Genomic DNA, 22,798 nt, shown 5'->3' on the forward strand with positions numbered 1-22,798 from the left:
ATGTCAGGGCAGGGGAGTGTCTGGGTCCTCATGAGGCACAAACGTAGGTCAAGCCTGGGGTCCTGTGGAGTAGGTAAGCCTTGAGAAACATTCAGGCAGAGGGGTTCCGTGAGGCAGTGGGTGAAGGGCCTGTGATATGTCGAGGCATCCCTAAGTGCGGGAGGCTCTGGGTGGAGGGGAGCAGGGGGTTGTCACAGGGCTGGTGGGGGATGATGCAAATGTTCCCTCAGGGGGACGGTATAGCTCAAGTGGTAGAGCACATGCTTAACATACACAAGGTCCTGGGTTCAATCCCCAGTACCTCCTCCAAAAATAAACCTAATTACCTCCCCCTGAAAAAAATAAATTAAAATAAAAAATTTAAAAAAAGAGAAAAGAAAAAACAAATGTTCCCTCAGGAGCAGTTTGAGCTGCACAGCATTAACCTTCAGACAGAGGGGACGGGGAGGCCGAGGAACCCTGCCTGGCACACTGAGCATCTGGGCTTCCTCACAGCCATAGCCTACACCTGTCTTGGCCTCTGAGTCGAGAGCCAGGCGGCCCGGGGCTACTAGGAGAGCAGCCCTCCTCACATGACGCAGGTGGTCTGAGTGGAGGCAGAGATCAAACACTGGGCCTGCATGAGGAGTGTTTGCCATCTTTTATGCTGTCCTCAAATTGAAGATGCATATACACCAAGAAATTAAAATAGTTAAATAAACAAAACTGAACAAAAACCCAGCTACTTTAGAGAGGAAAAGGGGAGAGAACTGGACCAGAAACTGGAATGAGAGATGTAGCAGTTGAGTACTTGGTTTGGTTCTGAGCCTCCAGGCTCCCTGGGCAAACAGTGAAAATATCACAGGATGCATAATCTGATAGTCATCCCTTGGGAGACTTTTTGTCCTGCCACTAAATTCCAGAGTAGATTCCTTGGCCCCTGCCTGGAGGATGTAGCGGAATGGAAGAGATGATTTGTTGACCCGTGTTAACAGACAAGACAGAATCGCTGGTCATGATCTTCACGTCTCCTTTGTTCCCCTTACCTGTCCGTCCTGTCTGTCCACCCTTCCTAGGAGGCCCCCTTTCTGTTCCTCTGAACAGCAGTCATCCTCACCGTCTTGTGAGCCCTCCATATTCCTATTTTACCGAGCAAGGGGACCATAAGGTTTGTGTCCGTCGAGAGCAGTGGGCCAGGAGTCAGGAATCCTAGGTTCTCCTGGCTCCTCGTAGCCTTGGCCGGGTTACCTGCCCTCTGTGGACCTCAGTTTCCCCATGTTTAAAATGAGATACTGAACTAGACGATGACAAAGTAATCTTAATTTTTATTTATCGAGAGCATTCTACGTTCCAGGTAGATTACATACATTATTATCATTAATCCTTATAGTTGTGTGACAAGATAGAGGCACTGTTGTTTCCCATTCTACAGAGAAACTCAGCCACGATTTGGATCTGGCTCTTTGGCTCCACATCCTGAGTACTTTATTATAAAGGCCCCTCCTCTGAGTCCCCTTGACACTGGCTGAGTCCCTGCTGTGTGTGAGATACTGTTTTAGGCACCAAAGGGGAAAACAGTCCCTGCTTTCAAGGTACCCTGTGCAAGAATACCGATCGGGGACCTTGGGGATAAAGCAGCATGTGTTAGTTATTTCTGTGAGGCTGGCACTGAGTCTTTATTTTATCCACAGCTGGGCAAGTCTGTGGTGGCCAAAGTGAAAATCCCAGAGGGCACCATTTTAACACTGGACATGCTCACTGTGAAGGTGGGTGAGCCCAAAGGCTATCCTCCTGAAGACATCTTTAGTCTAGTGGGCAAGAAGGTCCTGGTCACTGTTGAAGAAGACGACACGATCATGGAAGAATCGGTAGAAAATCATGGCAAAAAAATCAAGTCTTAAAATAAAGTGCCATTCTCTGAATTCTGAATTGCCTTGTGGGTACTGTCAGGTGCCTTTGAGTGAAATGGGGTGGGAGTGGTTGTCTCCAGGGACCTGGCTTTCATCCCCTCCATGCCCAGACAACAGACATTTTGGGGCCAGGCCCTGGACCAGGCCCGGTGCAGGGATTCAAAGAGCAGATAGGAGCAGCCTCTGCCTCAGGTTGGCCGGCCCAGAACGTGAGGTGGGCTCAGAAGCATCTCATCACCCTCCAGTTGCTGTGAGGGTGCAGAGGCGTGAGTACTGGCTGAATGGGCCCTCTCCTTCCAGCCTGCCTTCTTCCTGCCCACAAGTCATCCCTAATGACCCGAAATCTCCCGTCCTTCCAGACCTTCAGCTGTCTCTCCTTCTCCACTGCCCTTATCCTCCGCCCGCCCTGGGGCCGAGTAGTTAACTGTATAGCGACAACTCGGCATTAGAGAAGGGGTGGCCAGAGTGTCTTGCAGGCAAAGAAATGCCCAAAGTACTCATGTGTCTGAGCAAAGAGGGAAATGGCATAATATTCCTTCTTTCAACAAATATGGAGGGCCTACTATGTGCCAGGCCCTGCTTTAGGGCCTGAGGATACAGCAGTGAATCCCTTCCTTATGGGACGTCCGTTCAGATGGGGACAGATGCACCGTAAGCCGTGAGCACAGTAAGTAAACTGCAGTGTGTTGGAAGTGAGATGGGTAAGGGAGTTGGGGGATGTGGGTCTTGGTGTATTTGCAGCTTGTGGTGACTCGTAAATACGGTGGTGATGCTGAAATCAGCCCTTCCGTGATCCACAGAGAAACTACAAACCCAGCTAACAAAAAACCCTCACTGTTCTACTTCCTTGAACTGCAGCATGAACGTTTCATAGAGATTCCGTATCATATTCCTCTTTGTTCTTTTGAACCAATAGTGGGATTAATGATTATTTTCAAATTCTTAATCTTTGTTCATATTTATGTGACCTGGTTACTATAACTCCTCTTGTTTCAAGGTATATATTTGAGTCTCTTTTCAAATGCATAAATTTGCCTTTTGAAGTTTCTTTACTTGTGAGGATAGAGCCTCCCTCTCCTATGGATCCCGGAAGTTTCTGGAAAGGCACTCGTGTTTGTGTGTGTGGGTGCGTTGGGGTGGGACTCCGAGGTTGTGCTCACGTGTCAAAGAGAACCCAGAGTTGACGTGCTAGTGCTGGAGTGTGGGAGCGCCCATTTCTGCCTGCTCTTTACTCCCTTTTGTTTCTCCTATAAACGGATCGTGAGTAGACAGTCAAAATTGCTGATTCCACGGCCTTTTTCTTCTACAACAGCAGAGAAGATGACACTAAAGCAAGTAACTGAGACTTCCTAGTAAGAGGAGACATAGTATGGTAGGAGACGGATGTGTTCCAGGGCCTGGACACAGGATGTGGGTCCGGAAGAAAGGGAGGGAAGGGTCTGGCTAAGAATGAGCAGCAGGTGGTTTCTAGCAGGGAACCAGTCAGTCGCCTCCAGGTCCTGTGAGACTGTAATGTTAGAAGGGCCCAGGCTGCTCTGCTGACCTCAGCTGGATTTCCCTCAGAGGGCAGGGGCCAGTGAGGCTCAGAGTTGGAAGAGCCACTGAGAGTATAGGTCTTAACTCTACCTTTTGGGTGGAGGACTGTGTAACATGTTGGAGAGAACTGCGAAGGAGGGCCAGTGTTCAGAACACGCTTCCCGCCAGGGCACGTAGAGAAAACAACAGCCTGTGTATGACATGTGTGGGTAAAGTACGGGGCTGCCTGCGGCCAGGAGTAGCTGGCCCCTTCATGCTGTGCTGGGCCCCGAGGGCAGAGGATGGATGTCTGGGCACAGCTCTGGCCCATTCAGGTTGGGAAGCTCAGGTCTAGAAAGTGACATATGCAGTGAGATGGGTAAGGGAGTTGGGGAATGTGGAGCACCTGCCAGGTGGGAGATGCATTGTTGGGCCCATAGAGGCAGCAGGTGGACCCTGTTGGAGAGTTGACAGCCTGTTGGGTGCAGGTAACTCCACTAATAGCATGCTGCATTTGTGAATTGCTGAGATATTTTTCAAGAGTCATGGGAGCTATGGAATGGCAATGAGAGAAGAGATGTTGGCCAGGGAAGCCCTCCTGGAGGAGGTAGCACTTTAGTTTAGCCTTGCACGTTGAGAAGTGACCAAGTGAGGAATTGTGGGATTTGGGGCATGGGAAGTGCCCTGTGTGTCCAGGTGATGGTTTGGCAGGGAATGGCCACATGGAGAGGAAAGAAAGGGTTTGGAAGGTGGTCAGAAAGGAAGCAAGGGCTTAAAAGCCTGCTGAATTTGACTTTGTTCTGTAAGTAATGGGGCGCCATAGAAGGCTTTAGAGCAGGACATGGTGGACTCAACCTTGCCCCCCACTCTTATGCGTACCCACCCCACCTCCTTTGCAGCTTGGCTTCTTGGGCAGACTCTCCCCTCTGCATAGTAGAGCCTCCTGCCCACCAGGCCCTGGCTGTGCAGGGCCATCTCTGTGCCTCCTGCGAGGTTGTGCGTCCACCAGGCTGTCATCACTGTCCCCTGCTCCCTGACAAAGTGGAATTGCAGAAACAGAAGAGATGGTACAGTAGGCAAGGGAGGGTCCATGAAATCTCTAAAAATTGGCTTCAGTGTTGCTACAGGATGATTATAAAGTTGCCAAAAGCTACATAATACTGTCTTGGATAGGAACAGCCCAGGAGGCAGGAATTTGTTTCCACATAAGCAAGAACTTGGTGAATTACCTTAGAAACAGTGAACTAACTCTCCATCACTAGATGGACCAGCTGACTATGAGAGAGTTGTGGAGAGGGTGGGAGGTGAGCAAGGCCCTGCTCAGGCCTAGGTGCTGTGTGTACTTGAAGCAACATGAACTTCCAGTGAAGAACATGGTTAAAGGAGACAGTATTCGTATTTTATTAAAACAAACCACATATTAGAAAATTGCTGTCTCTTAAAAATATCTGCAAGCAGTTTATGCTCAGTAAAGAAACTTCTGTAGATTCAAGTCTGAAGGAGAGTAAGTGATCAGAACCCTTATACAGACATGGACCCCAAGGGAACTCTGTCCTGTGTTGAGAACATTCACGGAGGCTCCTGCTACTGCCAGATGGCAGCTAGGAATATCGGTTGTCTCGCACTGTGCCAGGCACAACAGGGACTCTGCTGGGGATGCTAGTAGGTCCTGGCATGGTACAGCCCTGTACAGTTTTTAAAGCAAGTTCATATCCTTTGGCTCATTTGAGTCTCACAGCACTGGTAGACATTAAACCCACTTTAAGGATGATGCCTCAATAAGTACAGTGACTAGCTTGAGGTCACAACTGATTGTGGATGAAAACTACAGTTCTCTGGCTGGCAGCAGCCCTGGCACAGAGTCAGAATTTGGTTAAAGCCAGTTTTCACCCTTTATCCAGCTCTGGCTCTGCTACATGCATCCCAAACTCTCAAATCCCCTTCTAGGTGTAAGAACTCATCTCAGAGCCCCAGGAAGGTAATCCAAAGGCAGACTCAAGTCTCAGAGTAACTGGGCAAAAGCAAAGCACCACAGGCCTAACAAGAGAGGGGCCAGAGCAGGTAGGCACTGGCTAGAGACCGGCTGCGTTCACCCAAACATGGTGGATGAGCATGGGCTTCAGCTCCACCATTAGCTGTGTGATCTTGGGCACATTAGTCATTCTGTGTACAATTGGGATAACTTTCTACCTCCTAGAGATGATGTAAGGATCAAATGAGTTAATAGTTGTAAAGCATTAGAACAGTGCTTGACAAAATAAGCAAGTATTTTTACTTGGCCCCTGAGGCTGTGGGTCTGGGAACAAGTCTTGGTTTGCAGGGATGAACAGAAATGTGGGGTCAAGTGTACCCGTCTTCCTCTGTCAGGAATGCCCTCTGCCTGTCAGAATTCAGCTCTGGGCCATCTCAAGTAGAATTAATTTCCCTTTTCTCAGGATTCCCGGAGCATAGCGCTTAGACATCTATCCAAGCTAGAGTTTTAAATGATTTGGTTAGAACTAAAGCAGCTTTTGAGATTCCTTCTGCCTTGTAGTCTACTTGTATTACATTGCCCCCCAGGAAAGTGCCATTTTTTAGGTCAAAAACTATTGGAAATTGGCAGCTTTATATAGTTCAAACTAATTAATGCACCAAGAGTCTGTTTAAACCTTGAGGGGGATTCAGCTTTGCATTTTCTTCACTCTGCCACTGCCTCCTGCCAAGCACCTAGGGAGATACTTTAACATAGTCTAACTTCAAAACCACCTAACAAATTCAGCAAGTCAAGGTGCTGAGCCTTCAGAACTGAAGCACAGACCCTGGAAGGAGGCCCTTCCTTCCCTGCTAGACGCACTGACCTCCCTGGCAAGGCCTGCTGATGTGGCCTTCTCTATTTCCATCGCTTCCTGGAAAACAGGGCTCTCTGGGTTTCCTTGCCAACATCTTGGATCTGAGGAGCATAGGGATGCCCCATCCCCACTCACAGTTCATGTCTTTTTGATTCTAAGACAGTTGGGAAAACTGCCTGTGGTTGCTTAGCAACTGTCACCTGCTGATTTCTTCCCAACATCCCCTGAGAAATGAGTAAGCAGTAAAATCTCCCAGGTTGAAAGCTGGGCCTGAAGGGCTGGGCCAGGTGGCAAATGAGATGCATGCTTGGGGGGGGGGGGGGAAGCCCTTAATCACTGTGGGTGACTTTAAGTAACTTTCTTGCAGGACCTTATTCTCCCCAAATGTGCAACGTGGTCCGGCTGCCTGATCTGTGAGGTCCTCCCATCTCAGCTGTTCTGTGATTCAGGACTAGCCAGCTGGTGGTCATTCATTCACTGCCTGGGAGGGAAGGGACTTTCTGAACTTTTCAGGGTGTGGAGGGTGTAGGACATGGCTGCCCTTAGAAATCTTCCAATCTAATTGGAAAGACATGTCCCAGATTGTGGATCTGACAGTAAGAGAGAGAGATTCTTGTGGCTTCTGTAAACTTCCTGGGGCATTCAAGCCTGGACAGGAAAAAAGAAAAAAGGGCTTTCCTGTATAAACGTGTTGGTGTAGGAAGTGGCAAAGGCACCGATGTAGAGGAGCATCTGTGACACACAGTTCTGATTGGAGGGTCTCTGAAAAGAGCAGAAGGAGCTAGATGAGGAAAAGTAGCTTTGGGGCAGACTAGAAAAGCCTTGAATGCTAAGGTAAAGTGCTCCCCCCCCCCCCCCACGGTGGTCATTGGGAACCTTTTGATAGTTCTGAGAGGTTAAGTGAGGTTTCAGGCAGAACATTCTGGCAGTAGGGTGGAGGATGAGCACTGGGAAGGGTTCAAGCCAGGAGACAATAAGAAGCTCTTGGCAGCTGCTTTTAAGGGAGGTGACATGGACAAGCTGAAGTAGAGTGGAGAGGAGGAAGCAGATCCAAGGGACATTCAGGGATAGAAGAGTCTTAGTGACTCATTCATTCACATAGTTATTGTGTGCCTACTATGTACCAGGCAGTTCTGGGTGCTGTATGAGGGAGAATGTTCTGAGGCTGAGAATAATGTATTCTAACATCGTCAGGATGCTTAGGGCTCACCTTGTGGGTATGTCCTTTTAGGAACCTGGACTAAAAGCAGTGTAGTGTAAGTGCTGGGGGGTGGGGGGGGGTTCCCATGAGACAGCAGCAAGAGGACCTGTGTTTAGAGCATGTTTGAAACTCGCCTACCTAGGAGAACTGTTTAAAACGCAGGGCATGACTGGTGGAGGAGAGAATGGGAGGCTTAGAGAGGAGGCCATAGACCAGCCACATCTGGGTGGGGTGGGACCAGAACCACGGAGAGCCTAGGGAGGTTACTCTGGTCTCGGCCCCTAGGGCAGTCGGATCATGCTGATGGCTCCTTCCCAGAGCCGCAGGGCTGGGTAGAGCGGCTCCTGGAAGGCGGCACGGAAAGTGTACAGGTGGCTCATGCCGCCTGTCACATCATAGAAGGCTAGGACACCGGCCTCGTAATCCAGGAAGACGCCAAGCCTGTCAGGGTCATCACGGGGCCGCAGGCGGCTGCGCTGGCCGTCGTGGAAGGCCCAGTACTCGAGGTCATAGCGTTTGAGGCACCAGGACTGGCGGTTGCAGCCCAGGCGGGAGGCGGCCGTGGCCCCGTGGCGCCGCAGGGAGCCGTAGGCCGCGCCCACCCACCAGCCGATGCCCGCCTCCTGCAAGTCCACTTCCCAGTAGTGGCGGCCTGCGGCGAAGCAGTCTCGACCCAGTACTTGCCATAGCGAGTCGAAACGCACCGTGGGCGCGGGCCCTAGTCGGGCGAAGAGGCAACAGCGTACCATCAGACGGTCGGCCGAGAGGCGCAGGCGCGCGTGCATTGTGTCCGGCTCCAGCGTGGGCGTGCGTGCGTCTGCGGAGGGTGGGGAAACCGGGCCACGCCTGATGGGTGGGGCCGACGCCCCGCCCCGCCCCGCCCCGCCCCGCCCCCGGGAAACTGACCCGGCTGAGGGCCGCGCCCCGGCACACGTTCACGGTAGAAAACGAAAGAACGAGTCGCCAGTGGGGAAGTGGAAAGCCACCCTTCTAACCCTGATTTCCTCTGGGGAGGTGGCTGGGGGACGGGGGAAGGAGAGAACATTTCACTGCTCACTCATTGTACCAGTTGAATTTTCTACCGTGGGATTTGTTGTCAGTTTCAAAGAATTTAAATAGTGTTTCTATCACAACACTTGGGTATATATTCTGCTAATTCATTTTCCTTTACTTGCTGCTTTATAGTTCTTCTTAACATTGGTATCATACCATACAGGCTCTTGGGTAATGTGCTTTTTAAAATTTATTGATGTATTTATGAACATTTTACTACATCATGTAAGTCTTTCACAAGAGCTTTTTAATGGCAACCTTAAGATTTTGATGTATAGATGAAGTATAATTTAACCTATCCCCTTTGCCTTTTTTTTTTTTAATTTAGGCTTTTTAAAAACCTTTCAAAAACACTAATATACATCTTTATGTATCTGATTTTTTATTTAGGATATAATCCTAAACGAAGAATTGCTGGGTCAACATGGATGATTGTGTTTTTAAGGCCTTGGGTAAATATTGCCAAATTGTCCTCCAGAAAGGTGGCAGTGATTTAAACTCACCATAACAATTTTTGTTGCATTATACACGTATGTAGACATGAAATTAAAGAGAAGTCTAGGTCTTAGGGCATGTTAGTTCAGTATTAGGAGATACTGCCAGATAGTCTCCTTGGTAATATTTTAGAATTTTCTGTAGAGAGGTTTTGTACATCTTTTCTTAGATTTATTCCTAGTTTTTAAAAAGTATTACTGGAAATAATGTTTTTAAATTTTCATTTTCTAATTGTATATTGCCAATACATAGAAATTTTTGTATGCTGACATTACATCTAGCAGCTGTTCTAAATTCACTTGGTAACTAATTTATCTATAGATTATTTCGAATTCTTTGTAAATAATCATATCATCTATGAATAACGATCTTTTTTTTCTCTTTTCCCATCCTTACAGCTTTCTTTTTCTTGCCTTAAGGCACTAAGAACAGTGTTGCATAGATGTGGTTATACTGGGCATCCTTTTTTCCCACTCCTGAGTAAATATCCAGTAGACATGCATACATACGTGCATCAAAAGACATGCACCAGAATATTCATAGCAACATTGTTCATGACAGGCAAACGCTGAAAATCCAGAATGTCCATCAGTAATATTAAGTGTGCTGTGTTCATACAATGGAACACTGAACCACAGTGAAAATCAACAAACTACTGCTATGCACAATCATATGAATAAATTTTTCAAATGTTGAGTGATAGAAGCAAGACACAAAAGAGTATAGGCTGAATGATCTAATTGTATAAAAGTCAAAAACAGGCAAGAGTTATCTATTGTGTTAGTAGTCAGGAGAGTGGTGACCCTTAGGGGATAGAGGAAAGGAACCGGCATGAGGAGGGGTTCTGGGGAGCTGGAAAATTCCATTTCATGGTCTGAAGGAAATTACAGAATGTGTTTAAAGAATCACTGAGATAAACAAGTTTATACTGTATACAGCACAGGGAACTGTATTCAATATCCTGTAGTAACCAATAATGAAAAAGAATATGAAAAGGAATATATGTATGTATATGTATGACTGAAACATTATGCTGTACACTAGAAATTGACACATTGTAAACTGACTATACATCAACTAAAAAAACTCTGAAAATAAAAAAAATAAAATAAAAAATCACTGAGTTGCACCACTTTAATTCATGTGCTTTTCTTTGTGTTTTATATTTCTATTAAAGATTAGTTTAAAAATGCATGCCCAGTAATTAATTCCACTTTGAGAAATTACTCCTAAAAAAATAAATCCAAAAATGAGCTAAGATGCATTCAGTCACTTATTCATTAATTCAACAAATAGGTACAAGAATGGATGTTTACTGCAGCATTGTTTATAGAAATGTAAAGCAGCCTAAATGTCCAACAATATATGAGATTGATTTAAATATGGCATATTCAATGGAATACCATGTATCCTTCAAAAATAACAATACTATTTGTATTTATTGAAATATAAAATTGTTCAAGCTATACTATTAAATTTTTTTTAGTTACAAAGAATATCTATAATATGACTCCATTTTTAAAACTCTGTGCACATATATGCTTTTAAAATGCCTGAAGGAATATATGCCAAAGTGTGAACATCATTTATCTCTGGGGGAGGCAACTGTTTTCATATATTTAATTTCTAATTATCTGCAAGAAGCATGCACTACCTGTACAATTTCTTAAGGGAAAAAAGATGTTCATAATATATCAGTATATGAAAACAGATTACAGAACAGTATGTATAGTATGACACCATGTTTGTTAAAAAAAGATATATTAAATATTTATCATATATATCATACATCATACATATATTTGATATATCAAGTATGATATATATACCTGTGCTAAAAAAAAGCTAAAAGGGCATGTAACAATAATTCTCTGCTCTGCTTGGGTAGACAGGAGCAGAAGAATTTCCAAAGCCCTCCAGTGATTCCTTTTTAAAATTTTTGCTTTTCTTTGTTTTCCAATTTTTCTACAGTCAACATGTATTATTTCTGTATTTTTAAAAAACTGATAATAAGGGTTAAAAAAAAAAAAACAAAGTTGAGTCTCGGAGAAAAAGAGGGGCCTCCACCTCAGTGACCCTCCCTCCCACTGTATACCCCACCCTCTTCACCCTCTCCCTACTCCTGGCGTCTTACATTTTAAGAAGAGCGATCGTTCTGGTGAAGGACTTGTTTTCAGCAAGGAACCTGGCTTGGCGCTGAAGGAGCCTGAGAGCTGGCAGTTCATGTCTGTAATGAATTGTGAGAAATAAGTGCCTGGTGGTCATGCCAGCAGCACAAATTACAAAACATACTAAAAATATTACAAAACTGGAAATTCGCATAATTTCTCCTCAAGAATCACATGCAAATTTAAGCAGGAAATGCAAATTCACAGTAACAAGAAAACTAAAGGACAAGGCTTAGATTTATGGAGAAACAACCTTCCAGGACAGGAAGCAAATTCAGCAATGGCAGGCCAGCGTGAGCAAGCCTTGGACACCAGGAGGCTCCAGGACCATCCTGAGAATCAACTATGTATTTTATAGTCAAGGAAGGAGGCAATCTCACGGCAGACATGCAAATTCCAGAATAAACAGGGAAAACAGGAAATGAAAGCTGAGCCCTCAAAAAGGCCTAATTCAGGTTAAATGGGAGTTCAGGGGAAACCCAAGCCATGCTCCCTGTCTTCAACAGCTCAGTCAGGTAAATGAGGTGAGAAATGGGCTTGCTTGAGCTATACTACCCAAGGCAGAGAGTACTCCAGGTCCAGAAGAGAAGTGAAAGGCTCCAGGGCTTGGAGGGGTCAGGGAAGGCTTCATGGAGAATCAAGCAAGCAGCTCAGCTGGCCCTTAAAGGATGGGGAAGATTTGGACACCCAGAAAAAGGATAGGAAGCTTTCCCAACAAGAGGATACAGCAGGAGCAAAGACCTTAAGGACAGGTGCTAGGAGTGGCATGTAAACAGTGGGGAGCCATAGAAGGTGTCTGAGGGAGGGTAGACATGAGCAGAAGAATTTCCAAAGCTCTCTCTGGTGGGGAAGGGATGGAGCAGGGTGAGAGTGGAGGCACAGACCAGAACTGGAGCAGCAGGGACGGAAAAGGTGGGTTCAGGATATACTGCAGTGGCAGAAGAACCAGGACTTAACTGTACAAGGAGTGGGGATAAAGAGCAGACTGGAGTCAGGAAACAGCAGATTGGGGGTTGGAGGTGGAAGATGTTAAATTCCATTCCAGCCTGAGCCTGCAATGTCTGTGGAACTCACAGGTGGGGAGGTGGGGCAGGACACCAGAAGGGCAGAGGTGCTGCAAGACCCCCATCTCCTTGGGTCCTTCGTGGGAGTCAGCACCTCTCAGTATTCCCTGTGACAGTGAGAATGATGGCCTCACCTGGAGGTGGGTGAAGGGTGATGGATGGCCTGGGAGGAAGCAGAGTCCAGGGGGTCAGAACGCAGACCCTGGGACCAGAGTGTTTGAATTCGGCCTCTACCCCTACCAGCCGTGTGTCCAAGGGCAAGTCAGTTAACATCTCTGAGCCTCAGCTTCCTTATCTGTAAAATGGGGGATAACAAAGACATCTTTATGGGGTAGTGGTGAGGAGTTGCTAGATGAATCCGTGTAAAGTGCTCAGAACAATGCCTCGCACAGAGTGTTAGCAGTTATCATGGACTCGACAGGAACCACCAGCTCTTTGGGAATGGACTTTGAGAAGGTAAGTGTGAGTGAACTGCAGTTTGGCTCGGCATGAGTAGCTTTACGCCAGGGGTGGTGCTTCCTGCAGCCAATTGCTAAGATTTTTTTTTTCATGTTTGACTATTCTCTTTTATAAAAATTGAGATATACTCACTGCTATAATTCTGATGTGTGATTTTCTTTTAAAATAATAGTTGGACTATGCATGTATCCAAAATTCCAGTGGAAGTTATGAGCAAAGAGAACACCATCCATAGATTAAAAATCTGGTTTGACAAACCAGCTCACACAAATCACTGCTCGGCCCCACTGCAATGAGTCACAGTGTCGAGAACATGCTTTAGTGTTTTCTTGTCTCAGTTTGAAATGCCTTCCCCATTCTCTCCCACTCTGGAAATCTTAGTGATCCAGTAAGGCCCAGCTCAATACCAGCTCCTTTCAAGAAGGCTTCCCAGTTTCCTGTCAGAATCACTCTCTCCTTCCTCTTTGCTCCTTTGGCCCCTGGGCAGAATTCAAACAGGTCCCAGGATCTGTATCCGACCCCCTCAACTCTGCTTCTTCCCAGGCCATCACCCCTCACCCACTCTGATGAGGTGGTCTCTCTCACTATCACAGGCAATACTGAGCAGGGCTGACCCCCAGGAGGGACCCAAGGAGACGTGTTCCCAGACACTGCAGGCTCAATGAAGCCTCCAGCTCTGCAGCTAGGGCCTGGCTTGGCCTCCCTCCACACCCTAGAGGGGGCTCAGTGGGTGCTGGGGCATTTCTGCCTCACTTCCTCCCATCCCTTCTTTTCTTCTGATCTTCAGACCTTGACAAGGTGATTTCCAACTTCTCACCTCACCTCCTGCCACTCTCCCTGAGCACCTCGTCGGGGCAGGAGCAGCCCCTCCGCCCCTGTTGCTCTCACAGCCCTCATCGCAGGGCCCACCCTTCGGTGATACGTGGGAGATCTGTCTCCATCCCCAGGACTCTAGAATCACAGGTCCAACCGCCTATTTGAGATCATCATATCGGAGGTCAAATTCCTTACTTATAAGGTCCAAACACTTACCATTCCCTCCAGTTTTGTTTTTTTTTTTTTAAAGACTACGTTGTATTCAAAGCCCAAATTTTAAACAGATTCTTGGACTGGTGGCTCACATCCATCAGCTTTTTCAGCTTTAACAGATGTCTTGTCCCCAGTAGCTTTTTCCACAACTGCTGCCTTCTCCACCAAACTCCATGAGTTTTCTCAACTCAAACTCAGGAAAGCATTTTCACGTCAGTCAGCATTTTCACTTTTTAACACAGACATCACAGAGTGGATAAGGCAAGCCTTTTCTATGTCTTCTCTAATGCTGTCTGGAAGAAATTCATTGACCTCTTCTTTCAAATCATTTTCCTGCACCTCTTGGGTCATTATTTCATCATCCGGACTTGGCAGACCTGCTGGTGCTGAGGGTAAGAGGTCTTTCTGAATCTGACTGTTGTGGTTTTTTTTTTTTAGCAAAACCAACACAACATGAGAAGTAAACGTCAGTAATCTTGATACCAACATGAGCTTCAATCGTGATCTGCGGTTTTTTGACCATGGAGCACATATTGTCATGGATAAGATCTGTGCCAAGAAAGGTAGGCTGTTTTTGCCCTGAACATCTTCAGTAATTAGCTTTAATTTTCTAAATGCAGCATCATGATTCTGCACATTAGCAAGGCTCATGTCCACAAGACGACCCTTGAGGCCATCAGACACAATTTTGGTTCCTCAAGTTCTCCTGACTAGGGTTTTTCCAGTATTTCTTATATTGAACGTAGCTGGTGCATTCACATCCTACCAACCTTTTTTAGAAAAAAGATCAACCACTTTTTTCTTTGCCCCCTTTTTGCCAGCTTTCTTCGGCATTTGTTCTTGCAAACCACCATGGTACTGTTCAGAAAGCCAAGAGGGCCATTCCCTCTAGTTCTAAATGCTTTATCCCATCTCAGACTATAACAACTTCCTTCTACTTGCTCAGGCCAAAATCTCTGGAGTCTCCTTGGTATCTCTCTTTTTCTTTCCCTGGACCAACATCTACTCCTGTTAACTGCCTCTCTGCTTTGCTGTTCCTTCAAGATGCCAAACTCTTACCTTGTGCCTCAGGACCTTTGCACTTGCTTTTCCCTCTGCTTATAAGACGTCTCCCCCAGGTGTAACAGCAGCAGCAACAATAATAGCTAATGCTCACAGGATGCTTACTATTCCTGAGCACAATTCTGAGCACTTTACATATAAGAACTCATTTAATGCTTGCAACAACTCTATAAATAGAGGGGACTCTATTATCATCTCCACTTTATGGATGTGGAAACAGAGGCATGGATAAGTTGGGTGCCCTGCCTGAAGTGGCAGGGTTAGGAAGTGGTGGGCCTGGGTTAGGAACCCGGGCAGTCTGGCTCCAGAGTCCATGCATGTGACACAGTGCTCTCCGGCCTTTCCTTCAGGTCAGCTCACACAGCCCCTTCTCAGAGAGGCCTTCCTCATTTCCCCATATAAAATAGCTCTTCCTCCTGGTCACCCTCTATTCTCCTTACTCGGCTGTATTATTTTTTTCAGAGCACTTCTAATCACTGACATAGATTCGATTTGTTGTCTGTCTTCGCCTTAAAAGACTTGAGCACCACAAAGGCAGGAGCTTTGTTTTGTACCCTATTGTGCCTGGCACATAGTAAGGGCTCAATAAATGTTCTGAATGAATCCTAATAGCAGAGATAAATGAATGAATAAATGAATGAATGAATGGATATTTCTGAGCACCTGCTTTGTATCAGGCCCTGCAGTGACTTCAGAGCTGGACCTAAAGTGGTTCTTGCCCTCTGGGCATTTACAAGAGGCAAGGAGGGGGTCTGTGTATCTAGCTCACAAACACCCCCAGGCAGGAGATGGAGCAGGCCTTGGAGGGGGAAGGGAAAGAAGGGGGAGACGGCCAGGAGAGGGAGCCAGCCCAAGGTGGCACAGACACGCTTCCCAGGTGAGCAGGCTTCGGTCCTTGACAGAGGGGGAGGAAAGAGGAGGAGTTAGCCCTTCCAGCTGGGAGCCTGGAGCAGACAAAGCTGAGTTGTGGCAGAACCCCGGAGCAGCTCAGGGGCAGGAGCAGAGCACTGTGGCTGCGACAGGCAGGACATGGTCTCGGGATGCACAGGAGGTGCGGCTAGAAGGGAGGGTTGGGCCCAGGCCCAGGAAACCCTGCCTGCCCAGCCTAGGGCCTCTGTGCGGGAGAGTCATGATGTAGGGTGGCGATCTTCACAGCCATCTGTGTCTAAAGGGCACTAGGGGAGTAAAGGACCCAAGGGTGGTCACATGGGGACTTACTTTCCTTAAGGCGGACGTCCAGTGGCGTCTGTAGCAGGCTCTGCATGGCTTCCACGAGGCCATTAAAGAAGCTTTTGACAGGCTCGAAGGAGAAGGGAACGGGCTGGCATACCTCGCCCAGGCTCATCTGCCGCTGGATCTGCTGCTCAGCAGCTGTGTACTCCTGCAAGGGCACGCGGGGTCAGGGCAGCCCGGGGCCGCGCCCCAACCTCCCCCACCAGGAACAAACCCAGCCAGCCGGTGGGCAGCCCCCACCGGGCCGGGGAGCACAGCCCCAGGAACTCTGGTCAGCCCCGCACTGAGAGACCTTTTAAATACCTTTGATATGTTAAGTGCAGCTCTTTTAGGTAGAAGCTAGAAAACTGTCCCAGCCCTCTGTGTACCCCTGGTGTAGGCCTGTGACAAGGCTTCTCCACTCTAAGAGGCGGATGTGGAAGTGAGGGCGGGGTAGCGATGGCGGTGCGTAGCTGTGTGGGACAGCAGTGGTGGAGGTTCCCCGGCTGTGCCCTGAGGCAGTGGTGTGAGCTGTGGTGTCCTGCCCAGTGGAGATGCAGTGGAGTCTGCACTGGAGCAAGCCTGTGCCACGGCCTCAACTTCACTCCTATTGCCTGGTCTTCATCCCGACTTTCTGACCCTCCTGGAGGCCTGTGAGCTGCCTAATACTGTTTCATGAATTCCTTTCTCATTTAAAACAGTTACAGTGGATTCTCTTATCTGCAGCTAAGAGCCCTGTCTGCACTTTCTGGAGGGTGGTCCAGGCAAGGATTTAGGAGACAGCAGATTGCCTTAGGCGAGCAGGCCCTGGCTGGTGGGCAGTGCTGCCCAAGATGGAGTGGATGGATGGATGCCTCAGGAGAGAGGAAAGATGGCTTGGCAGTCCCCCCATTGGAGGAGCTGAGGGATGGTCTTTAAGCCCCGCCCACCTAGGAAGTGGCAGGTCTAAAGCCCATCCTCATTTGGGTGGGAAGAAGGTAATTTGTGGGGAAACAGGGCTAAGGTCACACCCAGAGGCCTGCAGTGGAGATGGCCAGGGAGTCAGAGCACTAGCAGAGAGGGCAGGGAGCAGCTCCAGGCAGCAGGAGGGTGGCCCAGAGGGCAGATGGGTGGGGTGGGACTGAGAGGGGGATGAGGGACAAATACCACCACCTGGTAACCCCAAACTCCAGCATCTAGCACAGGGCCTGACACATAGTAGGCTCTCGATAAGTGTTTATGATTGGATAAATACTCTTGCCTTTGCAGACTCAGAGAATAGCCCCATAGCCACCCATGTCTACCCATTGGCTGTCATCTTGGCTTCCTCTAACCACCAATCCTGTCACATCTCCCATACCTGCCTGCTTCTCCCTATCCCTGCTGCCTCTTCACTGGGCCAGCCCACCACCATCCATCTCCTGGACACTGGGGTCTCCTCCCAACTTCCCTTCCAGCCTCCAGTCCTGGCCTGCCCAGTCCACCCTCCAACCTGTCACCAAAGTGACCTTTCTAAAGCATTAATCTGACCAGGTCATTCTTTGGTTCAAAACACTCCCCTGGTCCCTGTTCTCTTTATAGGATAAAGTCTAAACTCCATGGCCAGGCACATAAGATCTTTCATCAACCAGCCCTGGCCTTCCGATCCAGCTGCATTTCCCAACAGCCCCTCCTCCCTTATACCCTCCTGCCCCACCTCCAGCCAGGCCGAATCCCAGTGGTTCTCCAGCCTGCCAAGCTCTCTCATGCACACGGTTCTTTTCTGCCTGAGAGGTCCTCTATGCTTCATCCCTCTGAATATACCAAAGGAGCTCCTCCTTATCCTTCCACACCAGCTGCATTGTCACCTCCTCCTGGAAGTCTTCCCTGATTCCCCATACAGAGTTGGGATTTTCTTGGACACGCTTTTGCTAGCTTACTTGAGCTGAGCTGTGTTGTGAATAACTGTTTCTGAGTACATCTTGCCACCAGTGAGCTCCTCATGTGAAGCAGGGGCCTGCTACAGATCAGGTCACTGAGTGTATATTTGATGAACAAATGAGTGAGCAAATGCAAGGAACGATGAATAATGAAAATCAGTAGCTCTGACCCCAGAGGGGGGAAAAAAATGACAAAGACCTGAAACTACCTATGATGGAAGAATAACATTCTTCTCCATGGAAACACCCCTTTGCGTTAGCTATCCCTAAAAGATAACAATATTTTAAAAGAAATAAAAATGTACCCCTCTGTACATCTTGCCTCTCTTGAAGTACAATGTCTATTGTGTCTAGGAGAGCATCTCACCCAGAATATTTTGTTAGTGTTTATTGTTGTTATTTGTTGTTGTTTTATTGTTAGCTAACAGTGAGACACAGGCTGAGTTGACCAAGGCCACATAAAGGCACAAGCCAGGGAGTGGCTTGACGAGTTTTGTACTGACTTACGTATTTGTCTGTCTTATTTTGCAGCCAGAGCGCAAACTAATCTGTGGTTAAACTCAGTGCCATCTTTATTTAGTTGTACCTTATTCCACTAGCTTTTAAAGCATCTTATGAAGGTTATCTAATACTGCAAAGTTTTCCTTTACAGTGAGAAAAATGAAGCCAAAGGAAAACCAGGTCAAGAATGTAAGCTAGAAGCCAGAGTGAGATGAGGCACAAAGTCTTATCCCAGCTATTTGAGATATATTTGGCTCTGAGCTTCCCAGAAACCATGGCAAAGAAAGAAACAGGAAGAGTTACATGAGGAGAAAAGCAATCCAAGTGCACAGGTGACTGCACAGGAGTATTGACATGAGAGAGGAGGTTCTCATGGTTCCTTGAAGACAGAAACACCACCTTCAACAGCAAGCTTTCACTAAGGGTGTAGGAATGACTATCATAGGGGCTAGTTTTTAGATTCTCCTTCAGGATAAGATAACAACCTCTAATAGAGTACCATCCTTCTCTCCTCTTTGAGCAAACTGTGACTCAGCCCTTGAAGTCGGCTTGGTAGCTTTTGAAAGGACACCTGCCTTTTCAGAAGTGATGTTTCCATTAAGACTGCACAGGTAGAGGACTGGGCAGTGATGCCTTGTGGCCTTAGAGTCAGACAGACCTGATCCCAGATCTACCCCCCACCAGCTGTATGACCCTGGGTGAGTCACTTCATCTCCCTGCGCTGCAATTTCTCATTAGTAAAATGGGGTGAGAATATCCAGTTTGCAGAGCTCCAGTAAATATTAGATCTAAGATAAGTGAAGCACTTGGAACACAGAGGCCCTCAAAAATGGTGGCTGTTAGTGTTATTTAATGAGTTCAAGATATATATTACCTTCCTATTCACATATATTTTATGACCATTTGTGTGGGGGGCAAGGAAGTCTACATACTGTCAAGGCAACTCTCTGCATATTTATTCAGAGTGTAAATACTGTGTTCAATGTCATAGTAACCAGGATGAAATGTGGTGGCTGGTGGCCAGGGTGAGGGCAGAAACCCAACATTACCTGCAGCAGCTGTATAGGATTGGGCTCCTGGCTGATACTCCAAACCCTGCTGGAGAGGTTGTCCATGACATCGATTTGCTCCCCACAAGACTTTATCCGCTCCCGGTACACCTGGAGCGCAAGCTGCGTGTTTTTATCAATGAATTTCTTGGCTAGCGCTTCCTCTTCATCAAGCAGCAGTCTAAGTTCAGTGAATTTCCCTGTCAGCCAGGTTTTACTTGACTCTGCATGAGCCTAAAAAGAAAACCAGTTGCAGATGATATGATTGCCAACCAGGAAATCCAAAATGGTCAACATGAAAAAAATTATGATAACCTCTAAAAATTATGATAATCTCTAAAAACTCACACTTTCCTAAGTACCGGTTATAACCAATTGGAAAATGTATGGAGAAATAAAGAACCTTTTATAAACAGTAGAAAAAAATTGCAAAGTATCTAAAACTAAACCTAACAAAAACTGTAAAGACCTAGATAAAGAGAAGCATAAAACTGTACTGAAAGACATTAAAAAATCTGAATTCATAGAATTAAAAACCATATCCCAGGCTGGGAAGATTCACTAATATAAAGATGCCATTTGTCTCCAAGTTAGCCTATAAATTGGATGTAGCTGAAATCAAAGTCTTAATATATATATATTAAACAAATTTTAAATTATCATGGGGGAGAATAAGCACAAGAAAAGCCAAAAATTGCTTTAAAAAGATCAATAAAGGATGAACTGCCTTATTAGCTATCAAAACAAACTGTAAAGCTACAGGATTGAAAACCACGTGGTTTAGGCATAGACAAAAGGAACAAGAGCACAGAATAGTTTAGAAAAGAATACATATATGTACATATGTGTATAAATATATGCATTTATATGCTATTCAATAAATGATATTGGCACAGCAATTAATCTTTTGAAAAAAATTAAGTTACATCCTTACCTTATTCTGTATACAAAAATAAATTCACACAGACCCCACTTATGAAGTAGTCTTGCGAAAAATGTGAATCTGAATCTGAAGGAGCCTCTAGATCTAACTTAAAGATACAATGTAGAGAACACAAAGAGGACAGAGGAGCATGCTAACCATCAGCTTAAAAAATACATCAACCAATTGCATTTTGAAAACCTTATTTCACTCCTAATTCAAACAAAATGTGACATTTATAAGACAATTGAAAATGCGACCATGGATTGGATCTGTGACGATATTAAGGAACCACAGTTAATTTTCAGAGGTGTGATGATGATACTATGGTTATGTATTTTAAAAGATGAGTCTTTGTAGAGATAATATGCTGAGTTTTACAGGTGAAATGGTATGTTGGATTTATTTCAAAACATGTATACGCTTGAGGTTTTCTACAATAAAAGGTAAACACTTTGAAATAGATTAAAGCACTTTACATTAAAAATAATAAACCTATTAGAATGAAATACAAAACAATTTTATTTCAAAAAATTGGGGGAAGGGAAGACCTCTGTAGGGGGCCCCCAAAACTCAGCAAAAAGGGAACCATGGCAGGTTTGATCACCTAAAAAAAGAAACTCTTCCCAAGATGGAAAACACTATAAACAAAGCTACATGACAGGTAACAAATTACACAGGCCTACTATACATAACATAGTTTTAAAAAAAAAAAAAGAAATCATTCACTTTAAAAATGGACCAAAGATATACAAGAGCCAACAGACGTATGAAGAGGTGATAAGCCTCCCCCAAAACAAGGAAGTGAGCAGTGTAATCAGAAAAAAATATATGTATGTATTTTTGGCCATCAGACTGGAAGAATTTTAACTGATGGATAAAACCAAGAGTCCGTGAGGGTATGTGCAATAGGTATGTGGGTGGTAGTGTCAATTAGTACTGCATTTTTAGAGGGCGATGTAATATCAAAATTTTAAATGCTTAAATCCTCTGATGTAGCTATTCTTCTTGCAGGAATTGATCCTAGAAAATGTTTTCACATGTGCACAAAGATTTGTGTACCAAGATGCTCACTATAGCATTGTTGTGGTAGAGAAAATTTGGTCAAAATTTTCAATATGGAAAGTGTATACATATACATGTTCATTGTACAAATTATGCTGCATTCATACAATGAGATAATATTTAGTGATTAAAAAGAATGCAGTGTTCTGACACATGAGTATGGATAAAACTTGATGACAAAATGCTAAATAAGCCAGACACAGAAGGGCAAATATTGTATGATTTCCACTTATACGAAATATCTAGAACAGGGAAATTCACAGAGACAGGAAGTAGATTAGAGGTTACCAGAGGCCGGTGGGAGGGGAATGGGAAGTAATTGCTTAATGATTACAGAGTTTATGTTTGGGGTAATGGAAAAGTTTTGGAAACAGCAGTGATGGTTGTACAACACTGTGAATGTAATTAATGCCACTGAATTATACACTTTAAAATGGTTAAAACAGTAACTTTTATTACCATTTGTGTGTGTATTTTTCCACACACACACACACACACAAAGAATGTAGTGGACCTCTATGTCCTGTCACAGAAAACTCTCCAAGAAACCATGTGAAAAAGGGCAAATTGCAGAATAACACCTACAAGATGAACCCATTTATGTAAAAGATAACAGAATAAAATCCATATATGGATATATGCATCTGTTTCCAAGTTCATTTAAAATGTGTTAGTGATAGTCATGTTTGGGAAGAGGTGTGGGATTGAAGAGATGGTCAAAAGGGACTCTCACTTTGTACTTTCTATAGTTCTATACTATATTCTAATATACTATTTATTTAAATTTTTTAAAATAAGCATGTGTCCCTGTACTACTAGTATGATTAAAAAATAAAACAGAATCATTTAAAAAAATAGGCCAGCCTCTTTCCTCAGCCCAAATGTCTGTACAGCCCACACAGTAGAAAGATCCCTGGTGCCTGGGCGGGTGGGCAGGCACCCCTGTGATCCCATGTTCTCTTCTTAGTAGGGCAGGAATGTGTGGGTTGGCAGAATCGAGGGGATGGTTTCCCAAAATCTGTCTTTTCTATACAGTGCTCTAGGCAGTGGTCAGGCTCTGAGGTTAGCTTATTACCATCATGTGCCATACAGATTAAATTGGCTTGGGCCAGCTTGGGAATTAGTCTACATTTACAGCATGGTTTCTATGGGTCAGTGAGCCCAGACACAAATATATCTTTGCTGAATAACTAAATGAAGGAAAGAACATGTGTTCTAAACCCTTGATTTATCAACACATTTTGGAGGTGACGTATGTAAACAGAGGACCTTTCTATAGGAACCGAGAGCATCTCCTCCCAACCAAGCTGTGCTCCAAGCAGTTTCCACAGATCTACTTTGTAAAGAATATACAAAATCAGCTTAGTGACACTACACATTGTCATAAC

At 45.6% G+C, this 22,798-nt stretch overlaps 2 protein-coding genes and 1 pseudogene across 3 annotated transcripts in view; 1 reads left to right on the forward strand and 2 right to left on the reverse strand.

Moving 5' to 3' along the window:
* NANS (N-acetylneuraminate synthase) overlaps positions 1-1,901 on the forward strand; it is a 17,747-nt gene extending 15,846 nt beyond the window's left edge. For both annotated transcript variants that reach the window (XM_010952922.3, XM_074361880.1), the window contains one exon: positions 1,671-1,901. In XM_010952922.3, coding sequence (XP_010951224.1) covers positions 1,671-1,880 — 210 coding nt within the window. In that variant the 3' untranslated portion in view covers positions 1,881-1,901. The remainder of the gene's footprint in view (positions 1-1,670) is intronic.
* The window catches only part of TRIM14 (tripartite motif containing 14), a 28,770-nt gene continuing 7,256 nt past the window's right edge, over positions 1,285-22,798 (reverse strand). The window contains exons 3-6 of the mRNA XM_074361879.1: positions 19,424-19,657; positions 15,982-16,144; positions 11,116-11,208; positions 1,285-8,250 (exon numbers count right to left, since the gene is read on the reverse strand). Of these exons, the coding sequence (XP_074217980.1) occupies positions 7,715-8,250; positions 11,116-11,208; positions 15,982-16,144; positions 19,424-19,657 (1,026 nt within the window). The 3' untranslated portion in view covers positions 1,285-7,714. The remainder of the gene's footprint in view (positions 8,251-11,115; positions 11,209-15,981; positions 16,145-19,423; positions 19,658-22,798) is intronic.
* On the reverse strand, positions 12,515-15,975 carry LOC123616274 (small ribosomal subunit protein eS1-like; annotated as a pseudogene).

This window comes from Camelus bactrianus, chromosome 4 (genome assembly GCF_048773025.1).
Source record: "Camelus bactrianus isolate YW-2024 breed Bactrian camel chromosome 4, ASM4877302v1, whole genome shotgun sequence".
Classification (NCBI taxonomy): domain Eukaryota; kingdom Metazoa; phylum Chordata; class Mammalia; order Artiodactyla; family Camelidae; genus Camelus; species Camelus bactrianus.